At 41.2% G+C, this 20886-nt stretch overlaps 1 protein-coding gene across 4 annotated transcripts in view; it reads left to right on the plus strand.

The window, feature by feature from the left end:
* The first annotated feature begins 15175 nt into the window (after positions 1–15175).
* Positions 15176–20886, plus strand: part of nf1a (neurofibromin 1a) — a 313607-nt gene continuing 307896 nt past the window's right edge. For all 4 annotated transcript variants that reach the window (XM_059655316.1, XM_059655318.1, XM_059655317.1 and 1 more), the window contains exon 1: positions 15176–15253. In XM_059655316.1, coding sequence (XP_059511299.1) covers positions 15194–15253 — 60 coding nt within the window. In that variant the 5' untranslated portion in view covers positions 15176–15193. The remainder of the gene's footprint in view (positions 15254–20886) is intronic.

Here is a 20886-nt window from a genome sequence, read left to right on the forward strand (position 1 = left end):
CAGCCCAAACAATCTATGGTAGTATTTATTTTCCACAGAAACCTCCCAGCACCCTACTTTACCTAACGCTGTCTGTACATCGGTACAATAGAGGATACAGACATCCACAAATCATCCATTTGATTTTTTTGGCACAGTTGGTGTGGCTTTTATTTGAAGTGACAAATACAACATTGCCTATATAGTGAGAACAATTTATTTCAAAGTAAGAAAATTATTGAGTTGGGGGGAGAAGATGGAGGCTGTTATCCAAAATAAAGTCAGGTGCTGTGATGTGGAAGCTGGTGGACAATGGGTCCAATGGTCTCTTTCTATCCTTGGATAGAAAGACATGAACTCCATATGATATAAACTGGCTGAGACTTTGTTGAACCAAGGAAAACAATGGAATTGCCATATTGAATATAGAGAAAGCATCTCACGATGCACTGCAGAGATATAATCAGACATAAGGAAATTTCAGAAGAAGGAAGACCAATTCCTTTATCAAAGAGGTGAGTGTTAAGTGGGAAGATGCAGTATCTTGTGTCAAGGTTCATCCCGAGCAGCTCCATAACGCAGGACTACGTGCTGTACAGCTGCTCCCCTGGACGCACACTGAGACAAACATCAACTGCCCTTGAAGGACCATCAACTCGGTGAAAGACGCTCTGCCCAAAATGTTTTGGTCTTCTAGAGAAAGGAGTTGACCCTGACTGAGTGTCACAGACTGGCATGTTCCAAGGCCCAGGACTACGTGCTGAGGGAGGCGCTAAAGTTTAGGGCAGCCACCGCCAATGCACAGTGGGGAGAGACCATTGTCTGAGGTCTTCCTGCTGAAGGTAAAAGAGGGTCCATTCAGTTATTGGACCTTCCTAATGCTTCAAATATCTGTAAATATTTGTATTGTATATGTAAGAGAGGTCAAAGTCAAAGTTCAATGTTTTGTTTATTTACTTGATATGCAACTGTACAGAGTCAAACTGTTTTTGTGATAACGTATACATACAGATTTTTTTATGAATAAAGTATATTTTACAATTAAAGAAGAAGGTGAGTGTTAATGTGAGGAAAAGGAGTTTGGTGGTGGAGATATTTAAAGTGGAAATTTTAGATGAAGGTATGACCTTTACAGGGAGCCAAAGAGAGCATAGAACATAAAAGGCCAGAGACAGCCAAATGAAATTTGGCAAGGATTACTCCAAGCACTGCCGGTAATTACAAACAATAATTCCCAACCCAGAGGCATCACATTTAATTGTTGCAAAATTAATTCACTCAGATTAACTGTTTCTGGTGCTGACAGAGGGAAGTAACATGCCTCACACTGCTAGTTGCACTGATAAAGCCTAAGGCTGATTGTTTCAATGGCTGAGACATTTGGCTTGAGTCAGCTGTTGTCACATACCTGCTTAAAAGTGAATATCTGAAACTTGGATTCCCTAGGTTGTAACAGTGGGAATTGCCAACACAAAGCACTTATGTTTTGTTAGGTAGCAGCTATCAATTGGAAAGTTAATTACATCACAGGAAGTGATGTCAGGTCAGGTAACATTCAGGCCACAAAAGAACTTATTCTGAGATGATCATGCAGGGATCCCACCCTGTCGACTGTATTATAGTTATCATTCAATAAACAGTTTTGCTTACCCAACCTTGCTACAACAAAGAGACTGCCTATCTGCGAGACTTCAGCACAGAGAATGAGAAATTTCACAGATCCCTCACTATGCCCTTCCAAGTCAATATGACTCTTTCTTGAGCAAGAAAGCCTGTATGGCCTTTCAGCTACTGTACTTACCGTCAAAATGAAAATCTGACAGGATTCAGACCGGATACAGCCGCAATCAAAACTCGCAGCCACAAAGAGATGTCCCAGACCATATGCCACCCTTTACAGAGAGTAGGCTGAGTTGCAGACTGGGGCACCACTAATAATACCTACTGGCCAGAGAAGGAGACCCTGAACTTCACACTGTTCCTCTGGATAGGGGAGGAGGGGCAAGCCTAACCTTAACCATGACACAAGGCTAGCAACAACAGGAAGAAACTCTGGACTACATGCGAGGACAGCGTGTGCAGGGAAGACCATCAAGATGCCACAGAAGTCAGCCTGATGCAACAACAGGGCCTTCTGGTAAGCCTAAGAACATTGAGAATGTCCCTTTGCATAAAGAGTCTGCCCATGTAGTCACATCCAGTAAGAAACCACTGAGAACGGCATCCAGCTCCAAGCCAGGTGGTGACCCATGAATGGAGGTCCTGGGTTTCCAGAGCCCAGGGAAAGCAGGGACCAAACCAGGCAATGACAAAGTCTGAACCTAAAGCAGACACCCAAGAAGAACCACTTTCAGACAATGAGCAACAATGGCTGAAGTTCTCCTGAATGCAAAATCCAGCTTAGGGCACCACATGTTAACTGAAGGCCTTAAAGAATGCCCAAAAGATACTGCGTAACTGGACTACTACTCCAACATGAACTTGGAAGGGGCCAGAGACGAGCGTGACAAAACGTATGAGAATATTTCTCCAAAATATCTTCAGGAATCAAAAGACCAGAAGGGAGGAAGATCCCCAAACTTTGAGTGTGGACAGCAGATGGCACTGAGCCTCAGAGCTGCATAGACCACACACTCCAGAGGAAGGATGAGACACAGCAAGCAGAGAAACACGCCAGTTTACCAGCAGATACACCAGAGGATGTGGCTGTAGCAGCCCAAATGATAGAATCCTACAGCAGAGGGCACCTCACAGCAATTCTGCCAAAGAAATAGCACATGATTGATCACTACAAGTGCTGGACCACCAGACAGTTGGTTTCATGGCCACTTTATTCTCAAACTGTTAGGAAGAAACCCAGTGAAACCAAACCAAATGACATCAAGGGAAAACATAACAAATGGTTCATCCTACCAGCAGCAACAGCACATAAGATTCCATTAGGGGGCACTACCCAAAAGAAAAAGGAGTGACCAGTGTTTATCTTCATTCTAAAGAAGGAAGCACACATCCAATACCAGACCTGCCCATTCTCCAGGAAAACTGAGAACATGGTTGAGGCTAAAGCCTCTTCAGTAGAGATTGGGAGAAAGGGAGTGGAATACAGGTCAATAAGGAGTTGAAATGTAAACATGTAAATTATGGGAAATAGCAAATACTTATAAGTAATTTGAAAGCAATGTAGTGTAAGATAGTAGCTACCAATAGGATAGCTGATCATATCACAGGAAGTACTGTCCTATCTTGTAACATCAGTCTGCGGAAGACTTACTCCTAGATAGTCAGGCAAAGATCTCGCTGTGTTCTGTATATAATTTTTATCGCTAATAAAGGGTTCTAGTTACCAAGATTTGCACGATTTCATCTGTAAGCACGCTTACATTAACTCCTATATCCGAACTCACACCTAAGTCGCATTCTACCATGAACTCTAAGCTTGTAGACTTATATTGGTTCATAGACTTACAAAGACACAATGTTAAAATTTTCATCAAAGATAATGGAACTGCAGATGCTGGAGAATCCAAGGTAACAAAGGCTGGATGAACACAGCAGGTCAAGCAGCATCTTAGGAGCACAAAAGCTAACGTTTCGGGCCGAGACACAGACTTACCACATTCCCCTCCCCCACCACCAACAACGCCTCACCATCTCTGCAACATTGTTCAGTATAACTCTCTGAGCTGTTCTCTTAATTCTGGTCTGTTTATTTTAATTGGACTCCAGTGGCTAAAGAAGGCAAGTCACCATCACTTCCTCAAGGACTGTTAGGGATGGAGAATAAACATTGGCCCAGCCAGTGATGCCCATATCCTGTGAATGAATTTTACTTTTAATTGCTCTGCTGTTGTCTGTTGTACATTCAGCTTGAAGTTGACTTCCGTATTTTCTTCTCTCAATCTATCCGCCTCTCAGCCCTCTTTTAAAATGCACCCATGAAGATATCTTATCAACTCTCTTAGTGTCTCTTATGTGGCTCAGTGTTAAGTTTTGTTTGGAATTGCTGTCCTGAAGCACCTTGGGATATTTCACAATGAAGAGGTACAGTACAAATGATAGTTGTTCCAAGGTATTGGAAATAGCTCAACATCAACTTTATATATGCGAAGCTTCAATTCTTATTTTCTTTGAGATAGCAAGAACTGCAGATGCTAGAGTCAGAGACGACACAGTGTGGAGCTGGAAGTCAGGCAGCACCAGAGGGGGTCTCGGCCCGAAACATCAGCTTTTGTGCTCCTAAGATGCTGCTTGGCCTGCTGTGTTCATCCAGCCCCACACTTTGTTAAAATTTTCATTCTTGTTTTCAAATCTCACAGACTTACCACATTCCCCTCCCCCACCGCAAACAATGCCTCACCATCTCTGTAACATTGTTCAGTATAACTCTCTGAGCTGTTCTCTTAATTCTGGTCTGTTTATTTTAATTGGACTGCAGTGGCTTAAGAAGGCAAGTCACCATCACTTCCTCAAGGACTGTTAGGGATGGAGAATAAATATTGGCCCAGCCAGTAATGCCCATATCCTGTGAATGAATTTTACTTTTAATTGCTCTGCTGTTGTCTGTTGTACATTCAGCTTGAAGTTGAGTTCCATGATTTTGTCTCTCAACCTATCTGCCTCTCAGAACCTCCTTTAAATTGCCTCCATGAAGATATCTTATCAACTCTCTTAGTGTCTCAGTGTTAAGTTTTGTTTGGAATTGCTGTCCTGAAGCACCTTGGGATATTCCACAATGATGAGGTACAGTACAAATGATAGTTGTTCCAAGGTATTGGAAATAGCTCAACATAAATTTTATATTTGCCAATCTTCAATTCTTATGTTCTTTGAAATTGCCAGAACTACAGATGCTAGAGTCAGAGACAACACAGTGTGGAGCTGAAGGTCAGGCAGCATCAGAGGAACATGAAAGTTGACGTTTCGAGTCAGGACCCTTTTCTGAAAAAACGTCAACTCTCTTCTTATTTTGTTTGTCAACCAAGTCATCTAGAAAGACAGGACCCATGCAGTGGGACATTTAGTTCCAGCAAGTCCTTTCATTCTGAATCTGAAATATACATAGCCTTGGAAGTAGACCTAGGTCTCTCGTGGTGATGTGGTAGTATTCCTATCTTTGAACCAGGAGGCCCAGATTGCAGTCCTATCTGTTACAAAATTGTGTATTTACACATTCTGAACACATTGATTAGAAAACAGTTTTCAAACAAGAAGGCACTTCTAAGGGAACTTTTCCTGATATTTCAAGTATGGATCAATACTTTTCAGTAAGGACCTGATCCTACTGAACTGTGCTGAGTTAGCTGATCACAGTTAGTCCAGCACAAGAGAGAACTACAATTGACCTTGGTAATCCTGGCTAGGCAGTCAAATCATAAGACGTAATTCATTTTATATGACACATTTCACATTCTGCAAAAGCAGAGCGTTCACTATTGAAGTGATGTCTCATTGTGGTGACAAAGCAACTTTTAATTTAAAGACAGCTAGATTCCAGTAACAATCAATTAATTACAAGCTGCATATTCTTTTTTTGGTTGTGTGGAAGAAGGGAGGTGTATTAACCAGAACCCTGAGAGAAGTTCTCTTTGAATAATAACATAAGGTCCTTTACGTGCTCACATGGTCTAAACTTAGAACCTAATGAAGAAGCAAGGATGGTTTTAAGTCATTGCCCACTGGGTCCTACTGGAGACTGAATGTCTGATTTTATCAGGCATGGTGTATGCCATGGAGGGTCAACCACTGCCACTGACTGTTTGGCCTTGCACGTGAATAATTAACAAAGTGTCAATGAATTTTTTCTGCCCATTGGAATGTAACCTGATGAAGGCCTTCTGGATGGGAGGTGTACATTAACTGGAGATGCACATGTAACCTATAAAGTGGAACAGACTAAAACAGTGCGGGTTGTCTAAAGTGCATACCGTATGTTTTCTGGAGATAAAAGCTTAAAAAAAAATGTATAGTATTGGCTCCAGTTTTATCATTTACCATCTGGCTTTCTGCAGTATAACACATTCCATGAAAACCCACATTTATAACACTTCACAACTGACTCAATAGACCAATTCTGAACTCCTCTTTTGTTTTCTTATATTCATGCAGGACCTGAATACCTGCTTGTGACTGTAATTTTTATCATCCAGATTCCCAATCCCTCTGCCCAACCTCCCTCCTCACTCCCACTCCCTAAACAGCCAGAGAAGAGTGACTTCCCAATACAGTGTTGGTTCTGTTGAAATGTGGAAAAGGGTTGATCTGTTCAGCCACCAAATCCACAGAGAGGGCTGCCCTACAGATTCACAGTGCACATCACAGCCATAGTGGAGACTTCTTATGTTTGGCATACTCAATGTATGTAACATCCCTGATCACATTCTCTAGGAATAGTTTAGCACCCTATAGGTCTCCTTGTAGATCAAAATATGCTTAACCGTGCCAAGGTTAGATGGCTAGTTTGGTGATACCATAGAGGCTAGCATGAAGCACTATGCGGTGTTTTTTCACTCCACTTTTTTCCCAGTCCATTTCCTATTCTGACTCAGTACACGCAGATTGCTGCCAAATAAGAGGGTCTAATGAAATCTGCATTCAACCTGAGCTTGCTGATGGGCTGGAAGTCAGAGGAACGTGCCTGTAGTTTTCTGACCAGCATCAGCTGTGAGAGCTTTCTCTTGCTGGAGATAACTGAGGAATCAATTTGAAGGAGTGGGCCTGTACAATGCCAGAAGATAATAGCTACGTCAGTAGAAGGCGAATCTGTAATGAAGTTTTTCAGAGCTGTTCAAAGGGTAGCTGATTTAAGAGTGCTTCTGTAGGTGAAACTGCCTTGCTGGTGTCCTTGTATAATTTACATCCTCAGGTAGTTGCCTCTGACTGCTGCACTTAAATACAATGACCCACTCTTAAGTTTTTCAGTTGGGGAATTTGGGGCTTCAGCTGAAAATTGTGACTCATCATCCCACAGCACAGCACAGTGACCACCAGTGCAAACGGGTATTCAAGCAGCCAGCAACAATACAGATCTGGATCTTTAATGTGCTGCAAATCCATCAGGACGGTTATGACCAATGAGTTAGTAGAAGATTAAGTGACAGTATGGGACATGATTGTCACCCATTTCAATTTCAGAGATTGAGATGAGTAGCTTTATTCTTTCCACATTACAACATTTCAAAAGTGGGTCATTTGCTGTAAAGCACTTTGAAACAGCTGGTTGTTGTGGAAATTGTTGTTTAAATGAATTTTTTTAAATACATGAGTACCAGGTCACTCATACTAGATGGACCTTGGATGCATTTAACTGTGATTAGTGAAGCATAAAATAACTGACATAAATTAATAAATTGCCTATGGTCAGTGGAGGAATATGACTTTATTGTGAAGACAACAATCCATCTCACCACCTGACTCTTTGGGGAAGAAAGTTTTGAAAAGTGAATTCAAGAAAAACTTCAAGGAGGAAACATTTTCAATACATGAGGAAAGGAGCAAGGTGAATTGGATTATCATTTTAAATGGCTGGTGTAGACTCAGTGGGCGAAATGACCTTTCTTTCTGTCATATTCTTCTGGGATTCTCAGAAATGGTTGACCAAATAATTTGATTCCAATCAGCTGATTGACAGACATTCAGAGATCTTCTCTGTTTTTCTTTCAATCCAGCAACATACTTTTACGTTTATTTATGTAGATCTTGGGGCCTTGGCTCTCCAGAACTCCCCACTGCAGCATAGAGTAACACTCTGTTTGTCCTGCACCGGACTGTCAACCGAGATTGTCTGTTCGAGGCTCTGGAGTGGTGCCGAACCAAACAATTCTAATTTAGAGTTGAAACTGCTACCTGTTTGCCAAGGCAATAGATATGTTGTGGCAGAGATAGTAGGAACTGCCGATGCTGGAGAATTTGAGATAACACGGTGTGAAGCTGGATGAACGCAGCAGGCCAAGCAGCACCAGAGGAGCCGGAAAGGTCGAGACCCCAAACGTCAGCCTTCCTGGTCCTCTGACGCTGCTTGGCCTGCTGCGTTCATCCAGCCTCACACCGTGTTATCTCAGATATGTTGTGGCACTTGTTAGTGTCTCCAGAGTGTAATGTGTGCAATTGCCGTTGGCTTGTTTTAACGATTGGTAACTTCTTTAATTCCAGAAAGCGCAAACTGCAAAGGAATTGGAATTCAATTGGATACAAACATCCAAATTGCAATTGAATTTGTCCTTTAAGAGGAATAATTTGCAGCGATCTGGGGAAAAATCAGAGTTGGGGAGGAAGATCTCATACTAGAGAATTCTTTCAAAACATGAGGCCCAATTACTTCCATGTGTGTTATGAGATTCTGTCTATGATCTGCTTTAAGCCAAATCAGGGACTATGAAAGGTATTATTTGCTTTGGATAGATATCATATCAGATCAATTACAATCATTTTTTCTGCAGACTTACATTTGCCATAGATCTACCAAATGCTGATGGCAAAGACTATGAGACTCCTCGGTGGCCTTTGAAGCAGCCTTTTTTTTGGGGAATATTGAGACCTGGACTTAAATGTCGATTATTGCCAGTTAATGATCTGGAAACAGTGGTGAGATTCAATTAATCGTTTGCGTTCGTCCCTAATTGTTAGTGTAATGTAAGTCTCAACGTGTTGTCTCTGTTACCATGTTTCTCACACCGTGTGTGGGGGCGCGGGGGTCGGCGGGAAGGGAGTACATCAGGTTTAACCAGACGGAAATTAGCCCCAAATTGCTTCTCCCCTCTCAAACGCCAAATGCTTTAATGTCAAACGGAACCGCGAACTCTGAAGAGTAGGTTTTGGGAGGGCGGGGGCAAGAATGCAGGGCGATTGCTTGTGTAGGGGAACAGGAACCCGACCCCACACAGCATTCCTCGCCAATTATTGCACTTTTCAAAACAAAACTCCAAACGATTTTCATTCCTGGAGAAGAGATTCGGAAACTTGCCTCCTATTTCAGACACCCGTGGGGGTTTAGTGCATTGAGTTTAGTTCTTGAGAGAAATCATCAGCCAGCGGGACCCGAGGCTGTTTGGCAAATTTCAGAGAGTAACGCCACTCTCATCCCAATAAAGCGAAATGAATCATGTGAAGTGACGATGCATCGAACTGGGACCATCATTTGCTCCGGAAATCAATTCCCCCAACTCCCAAAATGAACAAGCAAACTGAATTTCAGCTCTAGAAATCACACGCCGAATCAAATTACACTAGTGTCGCCCCGAACATCTCGTTTGATCCCTTTACGCTTATTTTGACAGCAGTAAGTTCTAAGACTGGAGAGGAAACAAATCAGAGATCTAGTCAAACAAAATGCATCATTTTAAGGTATAATCGTTAACTCTAAAATGCATCTGGGCGCACAATTATTTTGAAGATATAAGTGAAAACGACAACGTCCGGAGAACGAATTATCAGCCTCAGCATTAACGCCCTCGGATCGAAGACACGTCAAAGACATTGTTAACTAAGGAACGAATGATGCACCGATTGCAAGATCACAGCTGGTTTCCTGGCCTTTGAAGTCAAGCAAGGGTTTTTGTGCACTTTTCGAGAAATCGATTTAATTAACAATGATATAGGAGAAAATTGATTTTGCTGACTCGGGACCAGTGAGAGAAGATCGTGTAATGGCTGAATCGGAACAGAATGTCCTCAGGAAGGAGAGGGGTCGGAATTAGGATGTGGTTCAAGCAGAAATAAATAAATATATAATTTAAAAATTATAACGACACAACTCATTTAATCAAAGTAACTTATTTCTAATTCAGGTCCCGACGAATAAAATTGCTACTTTTACATTTTTAAAAATTTTACGCAATTTCGAATATATTACGGCGTACCGAGGAAGCCGGGTCCACGCTAATAAACACTTTTGGTACGTACATGAAAATTATGGACCATAGATAGCTGCAACGCCCTTTGACAATCAAGCACATCATGTTGGACAGTCCCATGTGGCTGATTATAAGATACATAAATGACTTTATGATTCGAGAATCGAATGCAACAATGAACAAGACAGGGAATGAAATACACTGGATAAAGTCGTGCTGCATTTCTACCAGGCTGTATTTTGTGAATCAAAATGGTTCCTTTTTAGAATTGCAATGTGATCACGGTGTCTGGAGGGACGAGTCGGATTCATTCACAGCGCCGTTGAAAAAAGGAGTTGAATTGCAGTAGCCCTCCCCCCGCCAAGATCGCCCCCTCCCAGCTGCAGCCAGCCTGAGCTGCTGCCAGCTTCCATTGATGCCTCTGACTCACAGCCATTCACTTTTCCTGCGCTCCGCCGAAGCAGGTACGCGCCCCGCATGACGTCAGCCGCCCGCTTTTCATTAATGAAAGCATCGGCCGCAGTCCTGCGAATGCGCAGGCGCAGCCAGCCCCCTTTAACAAAGTCCCAACCCCACACACGCAACGTCCCAGTGTGTGTGAGAGAGACGCGCTGGCATTTTCAGTAGTGAGGTAGCGTGCAAGATCAACCAGAAATGTCGATGTTCTTTGAAAATTCAAACTCTTATTTTCATATACACGACATTTGCGAGAACAAGATAGCGAAAATAAACATATTTTGTTAAACAGTAAAAATTCTCTCAAGTGGAAAATGCAAGCTCGTTCGAAAGGGGAACGGCCAGCATCGACAATCCCCTTTGTTCGTTTGAAGTGGGGAGAAATAGAACAAAAGAATGTCTTCACTGGACATTGGTTGCGTCCCAAAAGTAACTATTTAAAGAAAGCGCTTCAAAAAAAACTGAATTAAGATTCGCTGAAGTGTTTGAAGACATGAATGTTATTTATTTCGGAGATTTGGAGAGCTTTTATTCCATTGCGATGTCACGTATTGAGCGATGCTTTTCACTACAGTTCTGCAAAACACATTTCAAACATGTTTGACATGCATTTTTGGATGAAAATCGTGCCTGCTAAAACGTCACAAGTCACAATTGTGTACAGGAAATGGGGTGGGCCAAGGTAGGAAGAGAAGTAGGAAGAGAAGCCAGATACTTCAAAAGGCTTCCGCGATGGGAAGTCCGAAGGGGGAGCGGATCTGGTTTCTTAGGAGCAGGGCGTGCTTTTCTTCCGTCGGATTGAGAGAAGAAGCTGAAAGTAAAATAAAACCATCTTAGCAACAGTCAAAATAAAACGCGACTGTTTGGGCAAAGTTGACAGGATGAAGTATCTTGCCAAAATAAAACATTTCTTTGTTTTACAAAATCAAAAGATTCGGAGTTATGAGGAAGCCCCGACGATTAAAATATTAACCTTTTCTTCAGAGACTGCCGTATATTTCCAGCGTTATTTACGTTGTATGATCACAACGGTATAACAAAGACATTTTTCTACCTCTATATACGGGAAATTTGTTGGTCTGTTTCTGCTGGGAGATGATGCATTGTTGGTTTTATTCATTCAATAAATTCCGCACTGAGTTCATGAGGTGGCTGTTATTTATTCTTTGTCTTCCCCACTTCACCCTCTCGTACAATTGTATAGGGTACGTCACATCAAAGGTTTTATTTAATACAGGAAACGGGTACCTGCTTCAGAGAGCAAACATAAACCGAGCACAGCCTAAAACTGTTGTCATAAGCGCTCATTGAGAATACACAAGAACATACCATTCACAAAGATTTGCAGGACAATGGAAGGAGCGGGGCTGCGCTTGGTGACAATTCACATTTACCAGGATCTTGTTTCAGACTGGCAAATAACAGAGCTGTGATATTGGGCAGAATTTAATACCACAATGCCAGTAAAAAAAATGTGCACGAGCATAAAAAACGCAGTAAATATGTACAATGGACAGACATTTCGACTATTTTTGAAGATAACTACATTTCGAAAGGTAGAGCTAAATTACAGGTCGACGGCCGGCGCGTCTTATTCTGTACTGGAACAATTCAACGACTCTTATCAATAGCACTCCTCAGGATCGTTGCTATTCAGATCGTTAACTGCCGTTTAGCATCCTTTTAACAGCAATATTTCGAAACGTTTAGAGATTGGGGACGGTAGTCGTGCTCTTAAGTCGTGTGACAAAAAAAAATACTTTTCAAGACAATTTGCGATATCTGTATCAGTAACTATTCTCCATCCCGATTGACATTTAACTTCAAGTGATTATTCCTGACTTGGTGTTTCATTCCCCACCGCCCCTGTTTTGTTTTTTGATTTCCACTTCATTACTGTACTCCTGCAGCTGCGAGATCAGGGCAAGTTGGCGTTATTGTTGCCTATTTTAATGGTAAAGATTCAAGGTGGGGAGGGGAAGGGAGGAGTCGGTGACTGCTGCAGTGTGTGATGGGTTCTCCCTGCTTGCTGCACTGGCGTCCCTTCGAGTCAGTTTAGAGTCCGAACACAAGACTGAGTGGAAAGCCATTGCCCTATTTGTGAGAGGCGACAGGACGAAATAGTTAAAAGAAACAAACGTAGGGACAGACTGAGCACAAGACGTAACTGCATCAAATAATCTTGTGCTTGGAGAATCGCATTTGAAACGACTTTTTTTTCTCTTACCTAAGTCCTACAATGATTATTCCCTGTTTCCCGCTGGGCAAAGTATATCATTTTAGGCCCTGACCAAGACTGGATGAAGCAAGAGATAAGTACCTCATTACCGTTGCGCTGTCTGACTTTCCCTCATAGAGTCAAAGAATATTACAGCATGGAAAGAGATCCTTTAGCCCATTATGTCCCCGCTGGACATCAAACACCTATCTACTCCAGTGCCGCCCATATCATGCTGGAGGCTAAGATTTTCATTCTTGCTGTTTATCACACCAGCAATGTGTACTTGTCATCTGTGAACTTACTGATTAAGCCTCTTACATTCATGTCTAAATCATTATTGTACTCTTCAAACACCAAGGAACTGCACCAAAACCTGTGGTACTCAACTGGACGTAGGCTCCCAGTCACAAAATAAACTGCGGGCATTGCACTACGCTTCCTACTACTGTCTGTTTTAGACCCTATTTGCCAAATTGCTAAGATCCCATGGGGTATTACCTTTTTGACTATTTCCCCACGTTGGACCTTGTTAAAAGCCTTACCTTCCCAACGCATTTTAAAATTGATTGACTCCTGTGCAACGCACGGCCGAGTTTGATCGCTTACTCCGCAGATATAATGGGTCAAAGTTTCATCATTCCACGCCGAGACCTACCCTTCCCGCGTAATTTGTGAATGGGTTGTCCCTTGCCCTTTTTCTTTTGAATTCCTTCGATATTTCCCAACTTCCTCTGGGACCAGAGGGCTGAGGTTATGATGTCTGATGTATCTACTAAAATATTTGCAAAAGGAAGAATCCCGAAAAAAGTCTTTCCCGCTCTGATTACCCCGCTCCTCCACCAACCAGGTCTCTGCTAGGTGCATCTAGATTTTGGTTCAGGAATGTTCTAGTGTGCTTTTTCCGCACGAACGGCAGTGCTATCTTCTCCCTGTCACTGCGTCTCCGACCACAATCCAAGTGAAGTTTATTCTGCGCAGGACTGTAACTTCAGGAGCGTTTCCACTTGATTCTTTTTCCCTGACCAAATTTCGTTGAGTAAATCCTTTCCTGTTAACTCACTATCTTTTTCTGGCATTTACGGATCTTGAGTCAGCCAATTGATTTCAGATGAAATGAGAGCAAACTCATCCCAAATTGTTCTGCTGAAGGGTTATTGGACTCGAAACATTAACCGTTTTTCTGTCTACAGTTGCTGAGTTTCTCCAAAAAATTCTGGTTCTGTTTCAGATCTCCAGCGTCCGCATTTCTTTGTTTTATTATGCTAAATTTTTCGTTGAGAAGGAGAGATGCGGAGAAAAATGCAGATGCAATCTTACAAACATAACCAGCAAATCCATCAAATCTTACGTCACCCATCGTAAGTTCATGTTGGAGGATGAAGAATTTCCTTTTGCACAAAGTGGTGTATTTGGGCCCTCATCGTCTTACTCAAAACATTTGTATGTCTTGTTACTGATGCACAAAGTATATGAACAGACAACGTGCGACTGCCGGCCAATTTAATGTGGAGAACATATGTAGTGTATGGTACAATCGTTGAACAATGTGAATATGATGTTTACTCTGTCCAAAATAGAAGATTTTCTCCGACCTTTTTGTTTCCGATGAAGTTCATTCAGATTTGGCAGCACAGAAGTTTTTGCATTTGAACTTTTATTAGTGCGTGAGATTTTCCTTTCTTGTATTCTTGATAAATATAGAGATTTAAAAGCAATGCTGCAAACTGAAACGGAAACAGATGTTGCCAGCCGGTCGGTAGTTGTAAAGTGAAAATACAAACGAACGTAAACTAACGTGTGAGAACATGGGCTTTTTGAGACTTGAATTTAAGCGAGACCCTTTAGAGAACAGAATGAGTTTGTGGAACTATTCCCTTTACTCCCTTTAAATAGAAAGGAGTTGTCCCTTGGCTTCCAGTCTGTCAAAGGATCTACATCAGAAATATGAATTTTGAAATGTTGAGATACGTCATGCAATTTTTAAATGCTTCTTTAAATTTCCTTGATAATTGCTTCACTGATTCAATATCCTCGCCAGCAAAGATAATTTTTTAACATTCAAAAAATACACAAGACTACGGAGAAACCAGGAGAATATGTGGAATGAAAAACATCCTTCCGTGCTAAAAATACATACGCAGCAAACAAAAAACAACCGCTGAAGTATAGTGACGGGTTAATGTTTTCTCTCTCGATACTTTCACATTCCAGCATCTCTGGCGCCCCATTGAAAAAATATCGTTGGGCAGCCCGCGCGCATGCGCGCGAGTGCCAATGGCGAAGGGCGGGAAGGGGCGAGGCCGGTCGGCTGTGACGTAACCGCTCCGTGGTTTTCTTAATGAACGACAGGGCTGGAGGGGCGCATGCGCGATTTTTAATTTTTCTCACACGGTGGGGGTGGGGGAAAAAAAACCTACTTCCGGCTGGTGTCATGGCCGCCCTGCCCTGGTGAATGTGGAGACGCTGAGAGGGGGTATAAAGAAAAGCAGCGGAAAGGGAGACAGAGAGAAAAACAATCCCCGCAACACAACTTAGAGGGATTGACATCAGTCCGTTCATCTACAGATATATATACCATTAAAAAAAAGCACCGTTGTTTTTTTTACCTTGTGGAGAGTTGGGGATAGGGGGTGGTGGTGGTGGAGGAGGAGGAGGAGGAGGAGGAGGGGGGTGGGGGGGCAAGCCGAGCATGGCGGCTCATAAGCCGGTGGAATGGGTTCAAGCCGTCGTAACACGTTTCGATGAGCAGGTAAACATGTTAAACAAATTGACCTAACAGCTTATGTGTTTGTTCTGCGCAAAAAATGCGTTAGAAATGGCTGTAGTTTATTTTGTTTTCTGCAGCGAGCGCGGTTGAATGTTTTCTGAGGCAAGAAATTGGCGTCCGTTTTTGTTTTTGATTTCTCTGGAGGTGGTATGTTGCGTCTTCTCCCTCACCTTTCTCCAGAGGATGGATTCAGGTTGTCGGGGCCTGGGCTGGAGCTCCTGTATTTCCATCTATCTATTTATTCATCCTCTTAAGGGCCGGGACCAGGGACCCGTCACCTAGGCAGCGGTAGCTTGGGCCTGCAGGAAATTCCAATCCCCCAGAATGATTTCTGCTGATTTTAATGTCTCTTGTGTATTTTTGTGTAAAATGAAGATGCTATGTAACTGAACGGCCCCTTCGATTTCTCCCCAACATTATGCCATCTTAATTGATGCCTCATCCCACCCAGTTTCTGAGGGGAGACACTCCCTATTTATTTACCTCAGGACGAGTGAATCAACCGACCAAGAGTGAATCAATGTATTTTAACTCATGCTTTGCTTTTTTTTAAGGTGTACTTTTCTGTCGTGACTAATCGAGTTATTCCTGCTTCCAACAGATATGATGTTAGAGGTTTACTAATATAGTTAATTTTGAAGGTGATGTATTAGATGTTTGCTGTTCGTGTTGGAGATCTGTTGGACCCTGTAGAGATTTATGTTTTTGAATTTATTGGACATGAAAATTTTGGAGCGGAAAGTTTTTCTCAAACACATTCAAGTTAGTCAACTTTTGAAAGTACAGTTAGGAATTGATGACCAGAAATGCATTTACTAGGGACATCTGAATACTTTTGATGATTTTCCATTTACAAAATGTTGTTGATATATGTGTGAACTCTGACCAAAATCGAATTATTTTTGAGATTTTTTTTCCCCTCTGGTTTCCAGTTTTATTTACTGATCTGTACAGAATGCATACAGTTGTCAGTTTGTTAGTAAACTGAAACGTAAGTTACATCTAGAATCCTTGTAAACAAGCCTATCTGTGAGCTTGCTCCAAAACTATTAGGCTACCTAACTATTAGAGTTACCCTGAAAGTCGAGAGGCTTGTGTTATTAATGGAAACTTGCAGTGGTGACTTATTTGATCAGGAGTTAGCTGTCATGTTTTTAGATGGGTTCAACTTCTAGAATAATAATTGTAGACTGATGTAAAGGATCATGCCGACATGGTTTATGTTGAATTTTATTTTCTCTGAACGCAACACATTTGAACAGAAGTCAATCTGCTATTCGAGGCCAGGATTTCTTGTTAGAACAAAAAATGGGTATGCTGTGTGACAGAAACTGATCACTTTCTATAATTTCAAAGCAACTGAAATATAGGAGAAATATTTTCAAAGCTCAAAGTTTAAACATAGATGCATTGCAAGTTTTTAATTCTGGCGACTGTTCTGCAACTTCTGCCATCGAAGTATATAAATAACTTGGAGGAAAAGATATTCTGGTGTATTTTTAATGGATTGAGATTTCTCTAGAGCTGTGGTAAAGTATCCACTATTTTGAATCATATATCAAAAATACTAATAAAAATTAGGCAGTAGGTTTTGATCATTCTTGGATTGCCCTGGACTGGAACGTTGGAAAGTTTTCTTGTCTAAAGTCTTGAACCTTGGAGTTACAATCTCGACAAGTGTCGGGTGTATTGTCCAACCCGCTATTCCTCAAGGGTTAAGTGTCTGTGATAAATGGACAGGTTATTTGAACTAGAAATATGAGAGTTAAGTCCAATTTTGCTTATGGTACAGTCTTCTAGTGGATATTTATTAAGTAGTCATCAGAAAAGGGAAGTCTGGCTGGTTTCCAACACCATCCACCCCTTTTTTTAAAATGCCCAGGTCGGTTGTAGAGTTTTTAAAAGTGCCCCAGCTAGGATCGGTCAGGGATTGATTTCAAAATCTTTGAGTTGCTGAGAGAAACAAAACTCAATGAACCATTTCCCAAGCTGGCAGTGTTCTCATTCTCTGTCATTTGTTTGAAATCTCTCAAGCAGTTCAGTCTTGGAAAGGATGCCTGAAAATGCTGTTAAAGAATTTTTCTTTATAAGCAGCATTATTTGTCCCAATTGGAACATTTATCAGTTAATGCACAAGGTGTACAACTTCTCTTTTTTTCAGTCCTATTTGTTCAGTTTGAATCTCTTTTAAAATTTGATTTAAAAAAAAAATTGATTGTTAAAATAATTGGTCTCTATCAGATTACACTAATTGAAAATTACTGTCACCAAAAAAAAAAGTTTTGGACTTTGTACAATTTCCTTTAATGAAATGCAGTAATGATAAATTGAACTGAATGCAACGAGATGTGCTTATTTGTTTGCTGCTGTACTCATATGGATTACGTGATAGTCCTCTATCTAGATTTTGTGATAAGTTTCTGCCTGCGTAAGAAGTATAGACCCCAAAGAGATCATGAGATGAAGCTGCTCACACATAATGATTTTTTTCCAGTTTGGGTTATTATGTATTATATTAACTTTCAAGGGCTTCATGTATAACTGCTTTTATAGCCAGTGGAATAATTTCCCAATCCATTTAGTAATATGAAACAAGTTGAAATTGGTGATACAATCAAGAGGAAGAGAGAAAACATTGCTCTGTGATACTGCCAATTACAAGAGCCTGAGCTGCAATTGCTTTCAGTTTAAGAGAATTTGTACATATTTATTTCACTCGCGACTGTCCTTTGTGATATCTGTTTTGGTGGCCCTGATGAAACTGGACTGATTTATTGTTTTTCGTCAAATCCTATGTTATTCCTGGCTCAGTGGCAGTATTCTCGTCCTTTTGAGTCCAAAAGATAGGGATTTTAATTCCACTTCAAAATCATGAACATGTGGCTTCGGCCAATGTTTGAAGACAGTACTAACGTTAGGCACCACTGTCTGAGTTGCTGTCTTTTAGGTGAGACATTAGAATTAGACCTTGTCACTCCTCTAGGCAAATGAATAAAATTTTGTGGTACAGTTTTGAAGCCCACCAGGGAATTTTCACTTGTGCTGACCGTCCAGTATCTTGACAGACAACATCAAAAACAAATTAACTGGTCATTTAACTTTCCGCTGTTAGTATAATCATGCCACGTGGAGTGTTTTTAGAGTTCCTTGAGCGATGAAAAACTTCTGCAAATGCAAGTTCTGTCCCTTTTTTGCTTTTAATGGTGTGTTATCAAAGCTGTTGCTGTGACAGGATACCATGACTGGAAAACCTGTGGTGAAAATTGTTTTAAGCGATCATATGTGGAACTCTGTTTGATTTTTTTTTCTTCCTTCCTTCCAGATTAGGACTGTGGAGATCAGATTGCATTTTCTTTTTCCCCTTTGTTCTCTTTCCTCCTGTGGTTGCAGCTATGATTACTATCTTAGTATGGACTCGAGATGGAATGTAGTTATTCTGTGATAATTATGTCAAACTTCAGTTTTGCAAAAGTTCATTCATGTGTGAAGACAGGTGCTATGACTTTGGTTTTGCTACTGTATTAGTGATAGCGTATCAGTTTCATTTATGAAAAAAATTATCTGAAATCATATTTGCTTCTGTGCTGTTTTCATACCGAGTTGTTCAAAAATGTTGGGTTTAATATACAACTTCTAAAGCAACATTTGTCTTTAAAAATCCTTGTAGGAAAACAATGGGCATTGACAATCAGCTAAGTGTAAAGTTTCCCTAATTATCATTGCACTACATACAACAGAAAAATATTTATCCTTAATAGGAAAATGCTGCAGTTGCAGGATTGTGTGAACCCCAAAATTGACTATCTGGCAATGTTAGTTGTTTCAATTCTTGCACAAATGGCCATTTGTGGTAGTTGTTAGAGAATGTCTAGTTCTGATGGATTAGGAACCTTGCAAGGTATTACTAAGTTTGTATAATGTATTATGCCTGTATGCCACCTACATTTTAAAATCCTAATTATTAACTTTTCCACTGGATCAGATAATATTGCCATGCTGAGTTTAAACAAAGCATGTGTACTAGGAAAGTATCTGATTTGTACTAGCAAATTTAAGGTGGCCTCTAATTCTGGTCTCATGAAGTTGGGGTGCAGGATGGGTGTGATGAAGATGAAGTGACAGGATTCTTACTTCTGATGGCTGTCTTTAATTGCTGAAAATTCCTGCATAGGAGCTGCAGCTGAGAGCAGGACCTGGCTGTCAGTATAAGATCCTGAGCTGAGAAGAAAACGTTAAAATCCTGAACTCTGTGGATTCAGTATGAAGAAGAGCCACATGAAATGAGATAGAGATGGGCAGTGGAAATCTATGAAAACTGTCAGCATAGGTCAGCGTCGATGAAGGAGGTTATAAATTTTCTAATTATAATCCAAAATAAGTTTGTGAACTGGGAAGTAAATAGTTTATTAAATAATGGGGGGGGGGGGGGGGGTGGCGGCAGGCAATGGCCTAGGGGTGTTTTCACTGGATTGTTAATCCAGTGACCCAGATGATATTCTGCACTTCCAGGTTCAAATTCTACCATGGCAGATGATGGAAATTGAATTGAATAAAAAAAATTGGAATTAAAATGTCTCATGATGGCCATGAATCTGTTGTTGATTGTTGGGAAAACCCATCTGGTTCACTAATGATCTTTTAAGGATGGAAACTGCCATCCTTACTTGTTCAGGGCCTACATGTGTGTCCAGACACATCTGAACTGCCCTCTGGGAATCTAGGCATAGGCAATAAATGCTGGCGTAGCCAGTGATGCCCTCATCCCACGAATAAATAAAGAAAAAAAAATCAGAACACAGAACCACAAAACCAGTTTCTATCATTATTGTTTGTTGGAGTTTTGGAACAATGTAACATCACTCCTGTATTCTCACATAATCCCTGCGGTGTGGAAGCAGGCCTTTTGGCCCTTAATGTCCACATTGACGCTCCGATGAGCAGCCCACCCAGACCCATCCCTCTACCCTATCCCTGTAATCCTGCATTTCCCTTGGTTATCCCACCTAATCTGCACATCCCTAGACGTTATGGGCAATTTAGCATGGCCAATCTGCCTAACCTGCATATCATTGGGTTGTGGGAGAAAATCCACGCAGACACGGGGAGAATGTGCAAACTCCACATCGTCACCAAAGGGTGTAATAGAGCTTGGGTCTCTGGCCAACGAGTCACTGTGCCACCCTCAGAAGTTGCTGGGTGGAAAGAGTTGGCAAATTCTGTGAAACTTTGTGGAAAGTGCACTTGATTTTGAGGTAGTTAAGTAGGAAGCAGATGTGCCACTTTCTTTAATCCTGCTTCAGTATGAATACCCAATGTCCACCTCTTCCACTTTCTTATTGCAGGAAAAGATTCTTCCTTGTATTGCTGATGACGTATTGTAGTAGATTTTTATAGTAAGATTTTGAACAGAAGTTTTTGCAAATATTCGTCAGCGATTAGTATGCAGCAAGTAACTTTTTTGTAAGTTTTTGTTCACAATACAATCTTAACTGACCCTAGTTGCCTTGTTAACAAGCTTCAATTCTTTCTCGACTGCTTGCTCCACTCCTTTGCTAACCCCAATTCTCCATTCTGCATCATCACCCAGTGTGAAAATTCGTATTTGCAATTGATAG

This window comes from Stegostoma tigrinum, chromosome 27 (assembly GCF_030684315.1).
Source record: "Stegostoma tigrinum isolate sSteTig4 chromosome 27, sSteTig4.hap1, whole genome shotgun sequence".
In the NCBI taxonomy this organism is placed as follows: Eukaryota; Metazoa; Chordata; class Chondrichthyes; order Orectolobiformes; family Stegostomatidae; genus Stegostoma; species Stegostoma tigrinum.